This window comes from Gavialis gangeticus, unplaced genomic scaffold, assembly GCF_001723915.1.
Source record: "Gavialis gangeticus isolate Ggan-Ray unplaced genomic scaffold, GavGan_comp1, whole genome shotgun sequence".
In the NCBI taxonomy this organism is placed as follows: Eukaryota; Metazoa; Chordata; order Crocodylia; family Gavialidae; genus Gavialis; species Gavialis gangeticus.
In genome coordinates, this window is record NW_017729034.1 from 87,783,614 (window position 1) to 87,803,576 (window position 19,963).

Consider the following 19,963-nt stretch of genomic DNA (forward strand, 5'->3'; position numbering starts at 1 on the left):
TTTTTTTTTTTTTTTTTTTTTTTTTTAAAATCGGTTCAATCTACGCAGCTTAGACTAACCTGTGAAGATCGAATCGATTCAGCCTCAGACTTTTTGACTGTCTTTTTGGCCTAAAGTATAGAAGTCACAGTTAGCCTGCATTACTGCAGGCTTTACATAGATATCTTTTAAAGATCACTATTCTGCCATGTTTTTACAGTGTTTACCACTTGTGAATTATTATCTCTCATGTTCAGTTACATATTCTTCAAATACAGCACGGCAGGTCATTTGGTATGCAGGTCATCGGTTTCCTTTATGAGAGATAACTGATTGGAAGGCACAGTCTTCAGCACCCCTAGTATTTAGGGCAACGGTTAACCACAATTAGCTCATTGCTACTAATAGTATTATTCCGAATGTGAATAAATCATGTACAGGTAGTCCTTGACTTACAACATTTTGAGTTCTGACGTTTCACACTTACAACATTTATAAATTGATACCCATTTCAACTTTGTGACATCAGTTTCAACTTTACAATGCTTGATCCGATGCAATGCCACGCCCTGCCACGCCAGCAGACACGATTGCTGCATTGCATATCTCCCTGGAGAACATCTGTTGAAACTTCCTTGGACACTTTAAGAAAGCAGACAAGACTCCAGAAAACCCTGAAGCCAAGACTCCAGCTAAGAACCCTTCAAAAAGTCCAACAAAGAGCCTTTCAAAAAGTCCAGCAAAGTCACCTTAAGGAAGTCCTTCCAAATCAATATGATATAAATACATTAATGCAGCTATATTACTCATTTATAATTCATTGAGTACAAAATTCTGGGGTATTTTTGGTGCAAAAAGGGTATTGGGGCTTGGTTCAGGAACCAACCCCCCATTTATAGCATTGTTTCTTATGAGCAAATTGGTTCCGATTACAACATTTCGACTTAAGACGCAGTTTTCAGGAACCAGTTGTGTCGTAAATCCAAGGACTGACTGTAATCTGAAGAGTAAAATGATATAATCCATGCAGAGACTGACATTTTGGTTTGCCTAATTACAGTACTGTACATACAATTGATACAGCACCTCACTACACACTCGCTAATCCCAACATGAATGCCCCAACATCTCTCCTTATATCTGGCAAGTGTGGCAGTCAGCTGTGAGATACAAGTATGAGTATTGTTTTCCTGAGTGCTACTTGTCTCTTTAATGCAAAGTTCTGATCCAGAGACAATGTAGCTTATTAAATTCTGTGTTGGGAGAGGACAATGCTTGTCTTACATATTTTTAGAGGAAGTCCAAGGCCAGGAATAGGTATCACACTTGTCCTGGAACAGAAAAACTGCAGAATTGGCATAGCCCTTCCAATTATGGTTTAGTGAGCAGCTGAATGAACTGCCACTGTTCTGTACTTAATTCAATAATACAATCACAGAACAACTGCTCCGATGGATTTTGTAATGTCCTGTGACAAATTGTTGTCACTTCTTATCCCACAAACCTTTTTAGAGTTTGTCCTGGTATAATGGACGTGGACATCTGAACAACTACACTTTGCCCTGGGAGAAAATAGTTCCTCCCAGGACAAATGTGAGATCTGTTTGTAGCCCAAGAATCACTTGGGCAAATGTCTGTTCCTCATTCTCTCTCCTCCTGCTACCACAAAGATCCTGCTACTTTTCTTATTTACCTGTCTCCTGTGAATTATTCCTATCACTTCCATTTTAAGCATGGCTTATTACCACTATTCATGTCCCCAGACAGAGTGAGCAATAAAAATATGACTGCACTGTTTACACAGCCTAGGACAGGCTGTGTGTGTTGGGTGGTAGGTGGTGGGGTTAGCAGGGTAACAGTTATCATAGGAGATTTTCAAACATATGCTGGTAGCCATAGCTCAAACAACAACATAACTGAATGCCTGTAGCTACATCTACAGAAATAACAATTGCCAAAACAGGTACCAAATATTGCTAGAACTGCCCTGACACTCCATACGCTATTTAATTAATATTTTATTGTTGTTCCAGGAAAGGCTTTTAAAAACAATACACAAGACAACAATAATGCAGAGCTGTCTCACTTATACAGGGCAAGAATGTAAGCTCTTTAATGTTTAACTGAAAGACGGACATTTTTCACAAGAGCATCCTTTCTTAAATATACAACATAGAATGACTGAAACAGGAAAAGGTGCAGGCAGCTAATCCACTGGCAACACTGGCCTTAATAAAAACCAGTTTTGCCCAGAAAATTAGTTTGGTGGCAGCACAGAGTGTGACTGATAAATTACAGAGATATATTTCTGTTATGCAGAGCAGTAGTTGGAGCTCGGCCTAACAATTATCTGTGATCTGACTCTGAAAGTCTATTTGGCAGAAGGATGAATTTAATAACTAAGGCCTGATTCACTGAAATTGATAACCAAATTGTTATTTCTAGCATTCAACAGTTAAAAATCAGCAGCTGGACTGAGGGTTGTATAATTCTATAATGCCAAAAATAGCATCTATTTAGGAAGAATTCAGGCAGGTAGCCAGTCTGTACATATTGTTATTGTATTTGCCTTTAAATAGAGAAACTACCAAAGTACAAGTTAACTGGGTATTTGATTTTATTGTTGCAGATATTTCAGACCTTCCTGTTGTAGCACTAGATTGATATATGCTCTGAAGCCAGAGCGAATTTCTGGATATATTCTTGAACTGATTTTAAAATGGGCACACAAATGCCACCAAAAGTCAATGGGCACTGGGGACCAGATTCAAAGAGTTATTTAGACATTCTGGGCAGCAGATTTCTATATATTTCAATAAATATCTTTGTGGATCTGGGCTTCATGCCCTCCTTATATCTAGGCTCCTTTGAAAGCCACAGTCCTGCATATTTACATTTAAAAGCAGTCATATTTATGGAAAAAGCTCACCAAGGAAAGAAATGGATATATCCACCTGACAAGCAGAAATGATGCTCATTTAGAGCTCAGTCCTGCACCACTGAAGCCAATGAGAGTTTTGCTGTTGACTGCAGTGGGAACAAAATTAAGGCCTTAGCTATTACAGTGAGGGTTGTGGTGATATTTTATTTATTTTTTAAAACTCCTTTTTACTCCATCAAAGATTCAATCATGTGTTTCATCTTCATATTTACTGTTCTGAAACACAGAAAGTACTAGAAACAATTTCTGTACACTTTTTGCCCCGATTGTTGAACTTAAAGGTGTTCCAGGGCATATGAATATTAGCTGGGTATAGTTTTGCACACAGCAAGGTCTAACATTTTTTAAATTCCCAAATGCTGATGATAATAAAGACTGAGGAATCAGAACTTGGAACCTTCCCGAGGCAAAAAAAGGGTACAGGGGGTGGGGAGGGGTGGGGGGAAACAACCCTGTTTCTATGGTTTTTAGATCAGATATTAGCTTCCCTCCCTCCCCCAAAATGGCCTTTAAAATAAATATGACTCATTCTGAAAAGGCTCTTATAGCTGGATTAAAGTGATAGCTCTGTCCTGACTTCAATAGTATTAATTGTTGATGCTGGAGAGTTTAAAACCAGGAGGAATTAGCAGCTCTGTCTATTATGGTATCTCTCACCTACAGGCTTCTATACGTACTGAAGGACCCCTCTCACTTTGGAAAATCTGCCTAGTCATGGAATATTAAGCATATGTCATTGTCTTCTCCTCCAGTTCTACTGAGATCTACTTAACAGACACCCAAAACACTGAGTGCAAAGACTGTTGTCCTCAATCTTCCCATGTGGTTTATTTCATAAAACCTCATGTTATATTTACATCATTTCTGTTTATGAATTCATGGATAGTTGATACAGGAAATACTCTTTTACTTTTTGGTCACAAAATGAGGACTTAACAGAAATCAGAGCAGCAAAGTCTTCTAAGCTGTTTATACTTCTTTCAGCTACAGAAATATATCCATGAAAATGGATGAAAATGGCCAGTACGGCTTGAAAAACATACTTAGGAAGAATGTAAAAAAAGAAAGTACAGCATTATCCTTGCAACCTCTTCTTTCAAATTAATTATATAGCCATGTTTATAATCAGTAAACAGACATTTACCTCTTTAAAGTTCACACAAAGCAAACTAAATGAATTAAACAGGTTTAACAGGCACTGAATCCACTGCAAACTATGCACCTATTTTTATGCTGGCAGTAATAAATCTATGAGCAACAGACACATCCAACTTGCACTACAGTCAAAGCAATATGCAAAATATGCATCACTAGGAGCCCTCTTTTATACTGATCGATAGTATAACAATCTAAAGATGAAGTGCAAATAGATTATTTGAACAAATTAATACAACTCATAAAGCTATTATTGTGTATACCTGCTTTGAACCCCTTAGAAGCATTATAGGCAAAATGCTGTAAAGTTGAGACCTCAAAAGAAAGAAAAAGTGCAGATATATTCAGTGTTTTATAGTCTATTTATAAAAACTTAACTGTTGAGAGAGCAAAGTGTTATACAAAGTAAAAACATCTTAAAAATAATAAATGGATATGACGTGTAAAAAGGTAAATGGATATGATGTGTATACATACACTTTTGGTTTGCTCTATTAATTACATATAAACACCTGTTTGAAATCTGTTAAAGATGTTTTCTAGTTAATTGTATTAAAATTTTCTCTCCTCCAGTGAGGTATAAAGGGATCACAACCCACACTTCCTAAAGAGATTCAGATATAATACTGAAGTCATTTAAAGATTAATTCTGCATTACAATTTTAGTCACATTTCTAAGAAACTCAAACTTCAAAAGAAAAAACTGACTCTTAAAGGGTTAAAGAAACATACCACATTTTAATTCCATTTAATAAAGGGCGTTTTTAAGAGCAGGACTAAGAAAAGCCAAAGCAACCAGCCTCCAGCAGCAAGTTAGAGAAGATGCAAATGAACCCTATAGCTTAACTAAGGATGAAAATCTGTTTTCTTTCACTTACCAGCATTATCCATTTTTCCCTTCAGTATTCAAGAGCAGAGTTCTACAGAAAAGCAGCCGGTGCTGCTCTCCTTCTCTCTAATGAAGCTCACTGCCCTTCTCCTGATTATTAGACCTTGCTGGCAGTCAGAGTATACTTCATGCACTGACTGCAGTAGACATCACTAGGAAATTTATATCTCCAAGGATGACAAACAGCCATTAGCTCCATTATAGGCTGATTAAGACTGTGTGAGCCTATCAAGTGGATACTTGAATCCTCCAGGGTTTTCACCTCATCAGGGAGAAAACAAAAGAACTCCAACCCTATATAATACTGAATATACATTACTGAAAAGTGGAAGTGCTGTTTTAATGAGGACCTGTATAAAAAGGTAGGAAGCTCTAAAGAAAAAAAGTGATAAAGTGGAATGACTATTTTACTGATGGCATAATGACAAAAGTTTTGATGAAAACAGCAGTTTTTTTCTTAGCGTCTTTCTTTGACCAAATGCTATATTGAAGAAAGGCTAGACTGACATTCATTACCTCTGGCTATGCTATGTAAATTCCAGATCTAATGTTCCAAACTGTTTACCAGAAACGCTCTGTAGCTTTATCGACATGCATTTGCAGACAAGCAATTCATGCAGTTGAGACATTAATTATTATATTGTTTTCTAGCTAAAAGTAAATAAAGATCTGATTTCATTCCTACTGCTGTTAAGGATAGACATTTTCATTTGATGGCACCAGGATCAGAACCAGCAAAAATGAATGACAAGCTTAATGCCAGCTACAAACATTGTGCTTTGTTTTCTAGAGTACTATCTGAGTTGTTAATGCTGAGGGACTTCTCATGGCAACCTCATATACCTTCCACTGAATGGGATTTTTAAGCATTTTCTTTTGGTCTCCAGAAGTTTTCTTTTTAGCAATGAGATACATTATTATGTTCAACCAAAAATATCTTTTTTCTGCCAGTCACAGGCTAAGTGGATTCAATACAAAAATTAGATGAGTTCTATGTCTAACTCTGGGTACAATCATAAATCACAACTGTAGTAATAGTGAAAGATACCAGTATCAACTGTTATGATGCAACTATTATATCTGCATGACTCTAATGATACAAGTGTAGCTAAACCTCTTCAACTCTAATTCTGCTTCATCCACAGTCAAACATAGGGTGATTTAGATAATTTATATTAGTATATGCAGATGTAACAGATCATAACAGCTGCTGTACACTCCCAAGTGGCAACTCATTGTCATGGACCTACTATATGACTTTGGGTGAGGCACTCTCTCTACCATGGTTTCTACATTTGTAAGCAAGAGATCATCATACTGACCGGCTTTTATAAAGTTTGCTGATGATGGATAATGCCACTTAGCAGTGAAACTATGCAACTGCCATAAAGTATTTTTCGGCTATAACCCGCGTCATTTAAATAACTGCGGGTGCTATGCTAATTATCTGTGGGATTACAAAGCAAAAAAGATAATTTTTGTGTCTTATTTTTATACAGCATTATCTTACCCCTCCCCCCCAACTACTGTATTACAGAAACAGCAAAATACGTCTTTCCAATCATTTCCACCCTTACTTTCCCTCTTTTCTGTTTTTTTTAATAGATGCTTCGAGTCCTGGTCTATTTACATTGATTAGGAAGGAAAGAGAATCAACTGCTGATAACTAATACCCTCAGCAAGAATGGAGAATATGTAAGGCACAGTGGATATATTCAATACTGCAGAAAACAAGTGGCAAAGAAATTACAAATCAGTCATACTTCATATTAAAATTCTGTTTCTATGTGGCTTGTAAAGACCTTATAAATGAGTAGCAAATGTCAGAAGTATGCTGTGATAGTATCAGAGGTATCAAACATACAGCCTGCATCTGGCCCACAGAGATGGGTCATTTGGCCCACAGGGTCATTGCCTCAGCTGCCGGGGCTTCTGTGGTAGTGGTGTTTATCCCAACAACTGCTGGACCTGCTGTTTTACTGCGGTACTAGAACCCAGGGGGTTAAGTCTGCCCCTTTCTCCACCACCTTACTCACCATTGGAATCAGGGTTTTCAGTTGCTCCTGGTGACTAAAATTGGCAGTCAGGGAAAAGGGGGAGCAATCAGCAGTGTCATTAACTCCCTGGGTTCCAGAGCTATGCTGAAACTGTGCCTCTAGCAGCTGCAAGGATTCATGGCACTGCTGCTGCTCATGGACTATCTGGCCTGTAGGAAGCCCCACAGTCTATAGGACCAAATGAGTTTGACACCCCTGTTGTAGATAATTATTGTGTGTATATCACTACAAAGTGTTACAAATGCCAGCGCTAATAAATGGCCTGTTCATCAGTTGCACTCTTTATTAAGTAATACTTTATCAATGAATTTGGGTCATCTTGGTAATATACAATTGTATTCATTCATTTGGGTTGATTTGATGAAGCTGTTGCACCATTAAATGTCTTGGCTTATGTATGGAGTCAGTAATTCAATGCCAGAGCTGTGTTCTCTCTCTCTCAGACCAGGGCCTAAAAAAAGTCACTCAAAACATGATGGGGCTTCCATCTGAATGGGTGCACTTTGAGACAATGAGATGTTTACATCACAGAAATAGTGTTCTCCATCCTCTCTTCAGGCACCTGAGGTTTGGCGAACAGAAAGTCAGAGAAGAGCAAAGAATTCATAAGTTAACACTAGGTCTACAAAACCCCAGAGCTCAAGAGAGTTGGGGAAATGTTGAAGTACTCAGAGACACAAGATGCACAGAAAGGGAACCAGAAGAGAGGCAGGTATTTCCACAGCAGAAGGCTCCTATATAACTCTGGGGAAGAAAAAAACCCTAACTGCACAGGAGACAGGGACTTCATGATTTAGAGACTCCACATGCAGGATCTGCACCAGATGTGTACCTGTGAGTCCTTCTTTCTTTCCATTATCACACATTCCTGCAGAAGTGAGCTGTAAGCCAGAGTTCCCACAAGCTTGGACTTCCTACATATTATATACTCTAGCTACAATAGAGTCACTACTAGTCCTGGGTTCCTAAGGCAGATAGGCTACCATGCCCCATTTCTATGAAGGAGTATCAGGTAATGAGCTTATGCTTAGAAAGTCTGTCAGAGAGATCAAGGGAAGAGAGAGAAGAGCTGCACCTGTACAGACCAAGAGAAGCTTATGAATCCTAAGCCCAGTATGGTAAGACCCAACCCCAGCCACATGTGGAATAACCAGGTGGAAAGGCTCTAGCAAGGTAGTGTGACAGTTATCCCTTTATCAAAATATTAGTAACCCATTAACCCTTTTAAAACAGTTTCTGTGTGGATTCTAGCATAGGTGGATCTAGGATTTTGAAAAGGGGGGTTCAAATGGTGTGTTGCATCATAACACAAGACATTTTTCTCCAGTTAAAAGAAATTAGATGGTTTCTAGGACTATATTATTCCATTTAAGATCAAAGCAAAAACAAATACAACTATTGGAATGTACATTAAATTACTATTATATATAAAAAGCTAGGCAAAAATTATCGAGTCCTGTAGTAATTAAAAGTTAAATATACATCTGTTTTTCAGATTCAGAAAACAAAATCTAGCCTTCTTGAGCATCTGGATAGTGCATCCAATGCTTCACTGAAAGTTATTTTCACAGCTGAGTTAATGTTTTTAGTTAGAGTTAATAAGTCTGCGGCGCTGTTAAATAGGAGCTACATTACCAGGAATAGCTAACAGAAAGTAGAATTGGAGAAGAAAGGATAGCTTCATTTGCTGAACATCAAGACCATTAAAAAGAAGAGAGGGGTGTTAACACCTGTGGAATGAAGTGTTTAGAAGGAATCAGATGGATGATGATAATCCATGAAGTCAATTGACATTCTCACTGCTTCCTGAATAGAAATACTGCTGCTGCCAGGCAGTTGGTTTTAAACTTTACGTAGATCAGCAATCAAGGGATGGTGCAACTGTGCCCATGGCACCCCCACCTCGATGCTAATATGAATTGACCCATATTTCTTCATATGAGTGAACAGAAAATACCTCCATAAGAAGGAAAAGGGGAAACTGCAGAAAGAGAAAAGGTGCAGATTGATCAACAACTGCAAACAATATTACAGGTTTCTTCTTAATGAGAAGATATGATCAGATGTAGCCATTAAAGGACCAGAGAGACGTCTCATTTTCAGTTTGGTTTCTAAAACTACTATGCGTTAACTACTGATTCTGATGTGCCCTACCTTACATCTCAAGAGCTGCTTGAAAAATAAAGGGCAAATTATGATTTTTCCCCATTTCTTTCTGAATACTAACATTTAAAATTCTGGCTTTGGTACTTTGTTTACCATTTTATTCTGTTTTGCTTTAACATAACAATAATCATTTGAATTTCAGGATAGAACAAAACCATTTTTGTCATTCAGTCAAATAGTACTATTCACTAATGACAAACGCTGAATGTAAATCCTTGCTGTCCATGATGTTATATGACGGTACGACTGTACTTGTGTCTTCAGTATGACATAAGGCCAAGAAGTGACTGAATGGAGTTCTCGGTTTTTTTCTGAATACTCTTAATGTCTCAAGTCAAATTAACAGACTCTGCTGCTTTTATATGGCTGAGGAAAACATATGAGAGTCAGGCATATTAGTCATTAAGGGTCTGACCCTGCGTCAGTTTGAATCTATAGGATAGCTTTTATTGATGTCAATGGATTTTGGAAAAGGCCTGCAGATTAATACTGTGAGCAGTCTTACCATATTCACTGGCTGTGTCTCTATGAGACACTGACTGCACAGTAGCCCAATATTACTGCACAGTAGCATTGCATGGCAACAACCATAATGCAAGACTACTGTGTAGTCCTATTAGACTACTATGCATCATCATCATGAAAAAGATGTTCATTGGTACTACTGAGCAGTAACTCAGGTTACTGCACAGTCATTTAGTACTTGTACAAACTTGCTCTCCCTTAGTAAAAACAAGTACTAAATGACTGCACAGTAATGACTGCATAGTCAGCATCTCGTGTAGATGTGGCCACTGAGAGGCAAGATGGTCTAGTGATTAGGACAATATCTAAAACTTAAGTGATTTAGATCCAAATGCCCTTTGAACAACTTAACCTCTTTTATCTCCGTTTTTGATCTGTAAAATGGGTATAATCACCGTTTGCCACTGCACAGGGGTGTTATGAGGATAAATACATTAACAATTGCAAACATTAACATACTACAATGACAGCAACCATATAAGTACCTAAGAAAGGAGTAATAAATGCTACCACTTAGGGCTAGGTACAGACATTCAAAAAGCCCAAGGCAGAATTGATCTAAGTTACACGGTTTCTGTAAGTGGCATAGTTTAGATCAGTGGTGAACACAACACACATTTACCCTTTGGTTGTAGGGGCAAATCATGAACTGGGTTCTGCCATTTTTAAACCAGTCTATGTGTGCTGAACTTATGTTCTGTTACATATATAAACAAGGTTTGTCTGCCAAACTTCTGTTCTGTTACAGGTATAGACTGGTTTCCAATCACTTACTGGTACAAGTGTAATGTCTGTACCTGGCCTTAGTGATCAGTCAGGAATTATGATACTCCACCATTTCTCATGAATTTTCTCTCCCGCTGTCTGGCAAAGGTGACCTGATTCCATGGACAAATAGAGAAAGGATGCTCTAGTGAACAGGACTGGGAGCCAAGACATTAGGGCTCTGACACACTTTGTGTGTCACCCTTGGGTAAATCATGTACCCAAGCTGTGCCTCAGTTCATCTCCCTATAAAGATAGCTGTTTAGAGCCAGATACAATCCTAGCAACCAGATATCTAGGTAGACTGAAGCACCTAAAATTTTACCCTCGAGTCCCTGAGAAGAAAAAAATAACCCACCAGCACAAAAGATGAACAGGCCTATCTCCTCCTCCTTCCTTTTCGTGACTGAATCCTAAGGCTGAGTAGACACATTGTTTCATCAGGAAACTGGATCTAGCCCTTACCTCACAATAGGATCTGTCCCTTGCCTCACAATGGTATTTTGATGCTTAATTAATATTTACAAATCACACTGTGATCCCTGAATGATAACGTATGGAAGTACAGAGTCAGTACTAGCAATCTTTCTTTTTTATCTCCGCATTCATGAAGACTTCCATGTCTGAAAGCCATTCATACATAGGCACACTGGGAGGCACCTCAAACAAGTATTGATCTGTAAGCACATGAATAGTGAAGCTAAGCTCATGCTTACAGCTACATTGGACTGGACCCAAATGCTCAGCAAAACTCTAGTGCACTGTTTTGCTTTAAATCTTTGCAACTGCATCACAGAAAAGGAAGCAAGCACTATAGAGTACTTGCTACCCCCCACCTAGTGCAGGTGTGCAGGCTCCAGCAGCAGCACAATAGCATGTTGCCTCTTGCTCAGAACCAATTCAGCTTGACAGTGTCATTTATCTAATGCTGTAAGTGCATAGTAAGCTTTAGACTGCTAAACAGAGAACAGAATTCCTGCCATCTAAAGGCATAAAAACAGAGCCAAATTCTCCTTTCAAACTGGTTAGAATCAAAAGTAACACCACTGAAGTCAACAGATTTATACCCAAAGAAAACATAAGAGGAGAATGGAACCCGTACAGCAGTGCGCGGGCTTCGTAGGTGGGAAGTTTCGCAGAACAGATGGATGTTCAGAAGGAGCAGAAAGGGGCTTGGCAATGTTAAAACTGGGGGAAGAGGAAGTGGAAAGGGTGGTATGAAAGACGGCAGAGACGGTGGGGATAAAACAGAGGCATGGGAAGAGGTCAAAAAAAAAGCTTGAGTATAGTGTGGAAAAAGGGGTTTGGCAGGAGATGAAAACAAAAATGTAGGCAAGAGTAACCCCCTTAAACATTGTGTTATGTAAGTAAACTATCTTAATTCTGAATCATAACCTTAAAGAACTGCTCACATCTAGAAAGAACTAGAACAAGTGTTCACTTTTCATTATAGATATTCATTTGTTAGAAGGAAGGAGGAAAAGGAAAATAATTTATAACAGACAGACAAGCTCACTCTCCCACGAAGGAACAATGTATCAACAAATTCATAGGAAGAACTGTGAAACATTAGGTCCTGTGCTTTTGAAAAGCTCTTTTTCCTGCTTTATTTTATTTTTTTTAAATAATGTTCTGCTGCTGTGCCAGGTAGCTTTGCGTGTGTATATTTAACTATGTGAAAGTAGGGCACTCACTAGAAAATATTACATATGAACAATTCAGGCTCTGTCTAAACTGGGGAATTTAAACAAAATAGTTCCACCACTGATAACAGGAGTTCAGCTTCACTAGTAGCATTTTTACTTCTATGTCATCTCAACCTGGTCAAAGCCTTTGGGAGTTCCTGGCAAGGTAGTTTCATCCAGAGCACATTTAAATCTACCAAGAGTGATTAAGCTTAACTGACTTTGGGTGCATCTGCACATGTGCTTTACTACAGAGTAGACTAATTAACTGTGCAGTAAAGCATCACCATCTACACACACGCCAGTATTAGGGCACAGTAAACTAATTAACTCTGCTGTAAGATAGTACTGGCGGGGACAATACTATCCAACAGCAGAGTCATTTACTATGGTGAAACACACGTGTAGATGGTGACTGGGTGGGGGTCAGACTCCTGCCTGCCACCTAGCCACATGGCTCCACAGGGTCAGCACACTCATGCCCCGGCCAGCCGATGCCACCACCATAGGTGACTGGTGTCAACAACCGGGGGGAGGGAGGGTATCCCCCCACAACCAATCTCATTGACAGGGGGCATACCCTATGGCCAATCTCACTGGCCGGGGCAGGGTGTCCCCTCCATGGCTGATTGCAAGGTGGCCAATCGCTGTGGCCAATTGGGCAGGGGCGACACTGGTGCTCCTGCTTGCCCCCTTGCCCATCACCTAAGTGGCAAGTGCAGCTGGTCAGGGAGAGCACCGGCGCTCTTAGGGGATGTACATGAACTCCTGTGCATCCCCTACACGTCACCACTGGCACCACCCAGAGCCCAGGGCTGACCTCTTGCCTCTTGTATCCCATGCCAACACAGGTCTGCTTCTCCTTGGCTCAAATTACTACTGTCCTGGGTACACATGTAGACGCTGTGCCTGGGAATAGTTTACTCTGGCTTGAACTGCTTCCAAGGTAATTGTTTTCCCTTAGTTTTACATGCAGAGCACCCACTGTGGTAAAAATACTGGAAGCCTTGCCTGCACTAGGGCTTAGCTCTACCTTCCCTCAACTTTAAAACACCAATGGAACATATCAGAGCAGGGACATCAAACTCATTTGGAGCTCGGGGCATGGCAGCAGCCTCCATGAAGGGTCTTGCAGTGGCAAGTGGCCTGGAGATGGGGGTCTGGTGGCAGAAGTGTCCACAGAAGGGACCCAGGGGCAGAGGTGTCATACCAGGCTCACACTGGGTGCACCTATACAAGATGTTTGCTGCAGTTGCCTAATTAGCTCCTCAGTAAACGTCTCAGCATCTACACGTGTGGCCCTATTAGGCTGCAGGAAACTAATAAACTCTACAGCAGGGTACTACTTATAAGTCAAGTACTATCATGCTGTGGAGTTTTTTTTGTGTGCAGCAACACATGTGTAGACGTTGACCCAGCTGGCTGAGGCATGAGGATGCTTCAGTGTGGGGGCTGCCTGCTGACTAGCCCCCACACTGAAATACCCTTGTGTCCCATGCCAGCCCCGCAGCATGTTGAGCCAGGTTGGAGCAGCCACAGACTGGCAGGCTGACCCCCAGTGCCCCCTGCCAGTCGGGGTTGCTCCAACTTGGCTCAGTGTGCTGCAGTCCCAGGCCCACATGTAAACACGGCACTCAGGAGCAATAAACTCCAGCTTGATATGTGCTGCAGTTTCTTGCTGCGTATTAATATGCTGGTGTAAATGTGCCTGCTGATAGCTAGGCAGGGTCAAGGAGCACCAAATTCTGCAGCAAACCATGCCCCCTGCAGGCCACATGTTTGACACCCCTGATCCAGAGCACAGGTTAAGGCTCCCCTCCCTGTTTGTTGCGTTTCTCTTAATTAACATCGTTAATTTTTGTCACTAAATGGTTTGACTTGAAAATCTTCCTATGCTGAACTGGCAATGATTTTGGCGGGAGTTGTCTACATAGAGGTCTTGTGTTACTGAAGCTTGAGAAAGCATCTCTTCTCAAAATTTTAATGTAAACTCTAGGATATTATGTTTAAAGATACAAAAATTGTTCTCCATTTTAGATTCTTATGGAGTTGCTTTTGTTAAAAGAAAGAATTGTATTGGAAAAGTAAATAGCCACTGAAAGAATAAGACTATGACTTGGACAAGCATAAAGAGATAAATTCCTCTCTTCTTAATATAAAAAGACTTAAGTGGTCAATAAAACAGCCTACAAGCCCCTCAGCAGCTCAATTGTATACATCTAGCCATTACATTCATTCCCTATGGTGTTTACTCCTTTTACAAATAAAATATAACATTCATATTAATGAATAAATTTAGATAACATTAGACACTTACCCTGTACTCAAAAATAAAATATTTCCTCCATCCCATATTAAAAATAAATTACGTTACAAACAAATGCCTTAAAACATACTACAATCCTAATGAAAACAGAGATGAACCAGATGGCCACAACAGTCCCTTCTAATCTCAAAATTTATGAAAAATCTCTGAATATTGAAGACATTTTTCAACAATTTATATTTATGTAACAGGCAAAAGCAAAACTTAGAGCTCAAAAAGCCAGGTACAAATCTAGCTCCGACTGGTAAAAAGGCACATTGTCTCCTATACTTGACTAGCAGCCTTACAAATAAGGATAGTTAGTACAAATGACACCTTTACAAAGTGTTTTAAAGAGAAATGTATGAAGTAAACATACATTTAAAATTCAAAGGGGAGAAAATAAGAGTACTCAAAGGCTTTTTAATCCACCCGATAAAGGCTTAACAATGAACAACAGATGGAAACCTAAGCCAGACAAATTCAAATAGAAAAAGAGGTGCAAGTATTTAATATTAAAGGGGGATTAACCACTGAACAAACTAGTAAGGAAAGTGGTAGTTTCTCCGTAAGTCTGGATGTCTTTATGGTTTCAATTTATTGGGCTCAAAAAGGTACCTGAGGAAAATGTAGTGGCCTGTGACTTACAAGCAGGGTCACACTAGGTGATTTAATGGTCCCTCTGATCTTGAACACTATGAATCCATGAAGGAAGCATGCCCTTTAATTGCCCCCTACATCTTTGCTGAACTGAATTATTAGATCCTTCTGTCAGGCATTACTTTTTAGTTGTTGGAATGTATTTAATATATTTACACACAAAAGCATTTCATAGTGTTTCTAATATTAGGACCATATTCCTGCCCTTTTGCTCTCCATTTTCCCTTGTATGTGGACTATGGGCTCATTTCTCATGCTTTATGACCTCAATTATGGTTAAACATCAGAAATGTATTTTAGTAATAGGCATGACACATAAGAGATGTTAATAGAAAATATAGAGTAAACTAGCCATGAAATTACATATTAGCAGAAGGGAAACATTAAAAACAAAAAAAAACCAAAGGAGAGATAATGTGGTCTTGTCCTAAGGACCTGAGGTAAAATGCTGGCTAATGAATCAAAGACAACCTCCTACTGACTTCAGTGGGATCAGGATTTACACTTAGATGTAAAATATGCAATAGAAAGTATATTAGGCATGGGAAAGGTACAGAGTGCATGGACATTTATTTGAGGTAAACAGCAGGGTGAGACAAAAGACTTGATGGAAAGAAGATGGAAGTTCTGACTGGTAAAACGGCACATCACCTCTTATACTTGACTAGCCGTCTGACAAATAAGGATATTAGTACAAATGACACTTTTAAAATATATTTTTTAAAATGTATAAAGTAAACATACATTTAAAGTTCAAAGGGGAGAAAAAAGTAGCAAAGGCTCTTTAATCCACCCAATCAAGTCCTAACAAGGAAAAACGGCTGGAAGCTTAAGCCCGACAAATTTAAAGTAGAAAAAAAGAGCCTCATTGAGGTGAATGGTGACATTCTCAGTCCCTCCTTGTCATAATGAAAATGGAAGAAGGAGGATCATGGTTATTATTGTTCTCAATTCCAACTCCATCCAAAAAACAGAATAAATATCAAGAGGAAAAAAATATTTCTAAACATCTGCAGGGTTGTGAAGCCAAGAGCAACAGGCAGCACAAGGTTATAAAGTATACATGTTGCCAGGCAAATCTGATTACTTTTTTTAGATCAGTACCTACTAACTTCTTTTGTGAAACAGAAAAGTGAGCAAACAGCAAATAAGTTAATGTATTTTATCCTGACCTGTATTTGATCTTGCCTTGGGAAGACTAAAAATATAAAGCATCCTGAGATGCTGGGGGACTGAGAATTAACTTGAATCTGGGACAGAAAGGTAATAACTTGATTTAACCTAAACCAATTAAGTCTGATACTACATTCATTCAGGTTTATCTTAAACCAGTTTCAGCCATTTTGAAAGCAGTTTATGTGCCCTGAACTTCTGTTGTGTTATAGATTTGAACTGGTTTCCAATCACTTCCATTGGTTTACATGTAATTTCTGTCCCTAGCCCTACAGCTTCCTAAAGCAACATCAAAGAAATGGCTTACTGGTTCTAGGTTACTCATTTGTTCAATTTATCTTGCTACTTTAGTATTCCATTCAGACCAGCTTCATGTCCAAATGCCTCATAGAAAGGTGTTTTTCCATTATGCTGTGCCTTCCTTCCTGTAATCAGAAACCTGACAAAGAATGCCTTGCATTCAAAAGCTTGTGCAACTTTATCCCAACTACATAGTTGGTCCAATAAAAGATATCATACTAAGAAATCCTTGCTGCTTGCATGATCTCTGGAGCCTCGTGGCTACAACATTACTCTTACGCTATCATAAGAAGGTGAAAGAAACCCTGCAATAGGCAATTCTGAGATAACCTATGCTTGGGAATGGTACCCCTTGACCTCCAATAAAGATACAGGCTGGCTTATCTACCGCAGCACAAGGAACCCACATCTTCCCAAACGATTTGCCAAGGCAGGGAAGTTGCTTTTTAAATATTTGCTTTTTAAATGCTTAGTCATGTAGGTATCTACAAGTAATCGCTTTCTGCTTCTAAAGCTCCTGGCTTCAATGTTATGCTGTGGCAGCAAGAGAAGCAGAGAGTCCTGTGCACCTGGATGGATTTCTTCCCAGATGTAAATATTTCTACAGCTGTTGGCCAAATTAATGCTCAAATGCATCTAAGGCTAATTAAGTTCAGCAAGCATGTGTTTGAACGTTTACAAAGATATATACCTACAGTTAAAGGGGGATAGTCTGCAGCAGTTAGCTATTTTTATCATAAGTTTTGCAACTTGAAATCTTTGCTATGATTTCCCCCCAAATGCATAGAACAGACTTACAGCCAAATTGACATGACTAAAGCTCGTCCAACAAATTGGTAGGGTGGGCTGGTGGCAGACCAGGTATGAAGAAAATGCACCAGGGAGAACCTGCTCCTGCAACGCTAGCCAAGGAGCTAATCATTTTACAGCCTGGTCTGTAGTCATATCCCTGTAGGTTTCAGTTTTCCTGAATGGCACAAGCTAAGCAGGGTCAGCTCTGGTCACTATATGGGAAGGACCAAAAAATCCAGGTGCTGAAGGAAGTAATGATTGTTCAGCATCTGGCGGTCTTCACTGAATCAGCAATGAAACATCACTCCAGCATAATGCTAAAGCAGTGGTGGGCAAAATGCGGCCCACAGGCCGGATGTGGCCCGCCAGGCCATTCTATCTGGCTTGTGGGACCACTAAAAAATTGAGAAAATTAATATTTATCTACCCCTGGCTGCCTGTCATGCAGCCCTCAATGGCTTGCCAAAACTCAGCAAACGGCCCTCTGCTCGAAATAATTGCCCGCCCCTGTCTAAGGGTTCTATGTTGCTAGTGGTGCAATATGAGAACTTCTACTGCAAAAAGAGTATATAAAATCATGATTAACTCAACAAGCAACAGCAATGAGGTAACATATTATCATAAGCTTGTGGGGCTGATGTAACTACATGATCAAATACATTGTGCGGTGAAACTTCATTAAAGCTGGCGGGTAGAACAGCCACCCTGGAATCATAATATATTTAAAGGAACAATTACTTTCCTTCATGGAACTTGATACCCGAATCAATGGAAACCTCCACCCAAAACACAGACCCATTTTTTGACCCAAAACAAATGCACATACACCAAAAATTGAGCCATGTGGATTGCACTGGGTTTTTCTGTGAGCGCACGATGGGGAAAAGACCAGAAAGACCAGAGAAACTAACAGAGAAGGCAGGAAGGAAGTCAAAGAGACTGTCAGAAAGGACACTGGAAATGTGGTTTAAAGGAAAACATAAGGATAGCTTCTGGGCAGAAAGAGGCTTGGAACTGTAAGCAAAGAAACTTCCTCCTGCTGTTTGAATCCTACTGTGTTCTAGGAAACAGAACTTTGTGTACCTTTTTGTGAATATGCATGATTGCATTAAAGTAGTACCTGACTTGATCATCAATTGCTCTTCCTAACTGAATCAACCTCCAGGACCTCAAGAAAGGTCAAAAACTGGTAATAATATATATTATAAAAGAGTTGGTGGCATTTCTTTCCTTCCCAGGCTATTACATAATGGCACCCTGTTTATTGTCACACTCCTTTCACCTGTGCATAAATTCCAAGCACGTCATGTAAGGCAGCCTATTCCTGTTGTGGAAAACAAGTCATCATTGTACTCCTGGGGTGATAATCAGACCTAAAAAGAACTCTGAAGTGACATTTGTACAGCATTGTTCTTTTGCTTTTCCCTTTACAATAGGGATTGCAGTTGCAATCCCTATTTGGAATGCAATTCTAAGATGCTGTAATTAACTTCTGAATACAGGTTTTTATATTAAGGCATCAACAAAGGTGGAGGAGGGGACATGGTACACCCTTCTGCATTCATTTCTAAATATAACAAATTTCAGCAGGAACATGCTGCTTAAATTTGCTTGGAGAGCATATTTAGACATGCAGGGAGGGATGCCCTCTTAAGCGCAATGTCAAAAGGCTCATTAAGGCTGGCATGAAAAACTGTTAGGCATTTTTATAACTCTGTTGCCTTTCACATCAAATGGCGGTGAGAAGCTTAATCTACTTTGCTCCAAAAAGTGAGAGAATATTAGAAAGACCTTGACAAAAATATATTAAGAATGTTCTCTTTACTTGCATTATTAATAATACTTGAATTATTAAACCATAATGAATTTGAAATAGCTACTTTACATTTTCCCCGTGTATGCCATTTTGTATTTTTTTGCCTATCAGTCAGAGTGGACAATGAAACAAGCTTCACTTTCTTTTTATTGTAAGTTTCACTTCTTGGTTTTTATGGGGCTCTTAACCTTTTCTATACTAGAATTTCCTTGCTCATTTAGCACTATGGAAATGATGGTCTCAAGCATAAAACTCTTCAGGAAGCAGAAGGATAATAGTCACAAACTACAAGTTAAGAAACCTAATACTCCAGGACTTTTCTTAAAAATTTGAGCCCTTTCATTTCTACATATACTTGCAGAAATTTTGTAAGATAGCCCTTCCTTCATTTTGATATCATAAATGCTAGGTCCAAGCCCTTTGACAGTGACTGACATTTTAATTTTTTAATAGATTTCTCCTAGAACTTCATATGTTTCTGTAGATCCCTATATGCAAACCAGTCAGGAACACAATAATTCCAGTTAATCTGAAACTAAATAATTTACTAGATCATAATTTGGCTCATAACTCCATATAGCCATATGAAATCTAAGCATACAATTCTTCCATCACAGTCAATTGCCAAGATCATCCTTTACCATGAAAAACTCACACTATAGGGTACTAGGAAGAGAAATCTTCATTAAGAATTTCATGTTGACCTCCCTCACAGGGCTCTGTCTAGAGGTCAAAGTTGGAAAAATATCTATTGG

General features: G+C 39.2%; 1 protein-coding gene across 3 annotated transcripts in view; it reads right to left on the minus strand.

Annotated features, from left to right (window-relative positions):
* PHACTR2 (phosphatase and actin regulator 2) overlaps positions 1 to 19,963 on the minus strand; it is a 302,090-nt gene that overhangs the window by 250,123 nt on the left and 32,004 nt on the right. Inside the window, exon 1 of one of the 3 annotated variants that reach the window (XM_019527113.1) lies at positions 4,954 to 5,028. The exons of the other annotated variants lie outside the window; for them this stretch is intronic. Within the exon in view, the coding sequence (XP_019382658.1) occupies positions 4,954 to 4,966 (13 nt within the window). The 5' untranslated portion in view covers positions 4,967 to 5,028. Of the gene's footprint in view, positions 1 to 4,953; positions 5,029 to 19,963 lie in introns of those variants that run through there. 3 annotated transcript variants of the gene reach the window in all.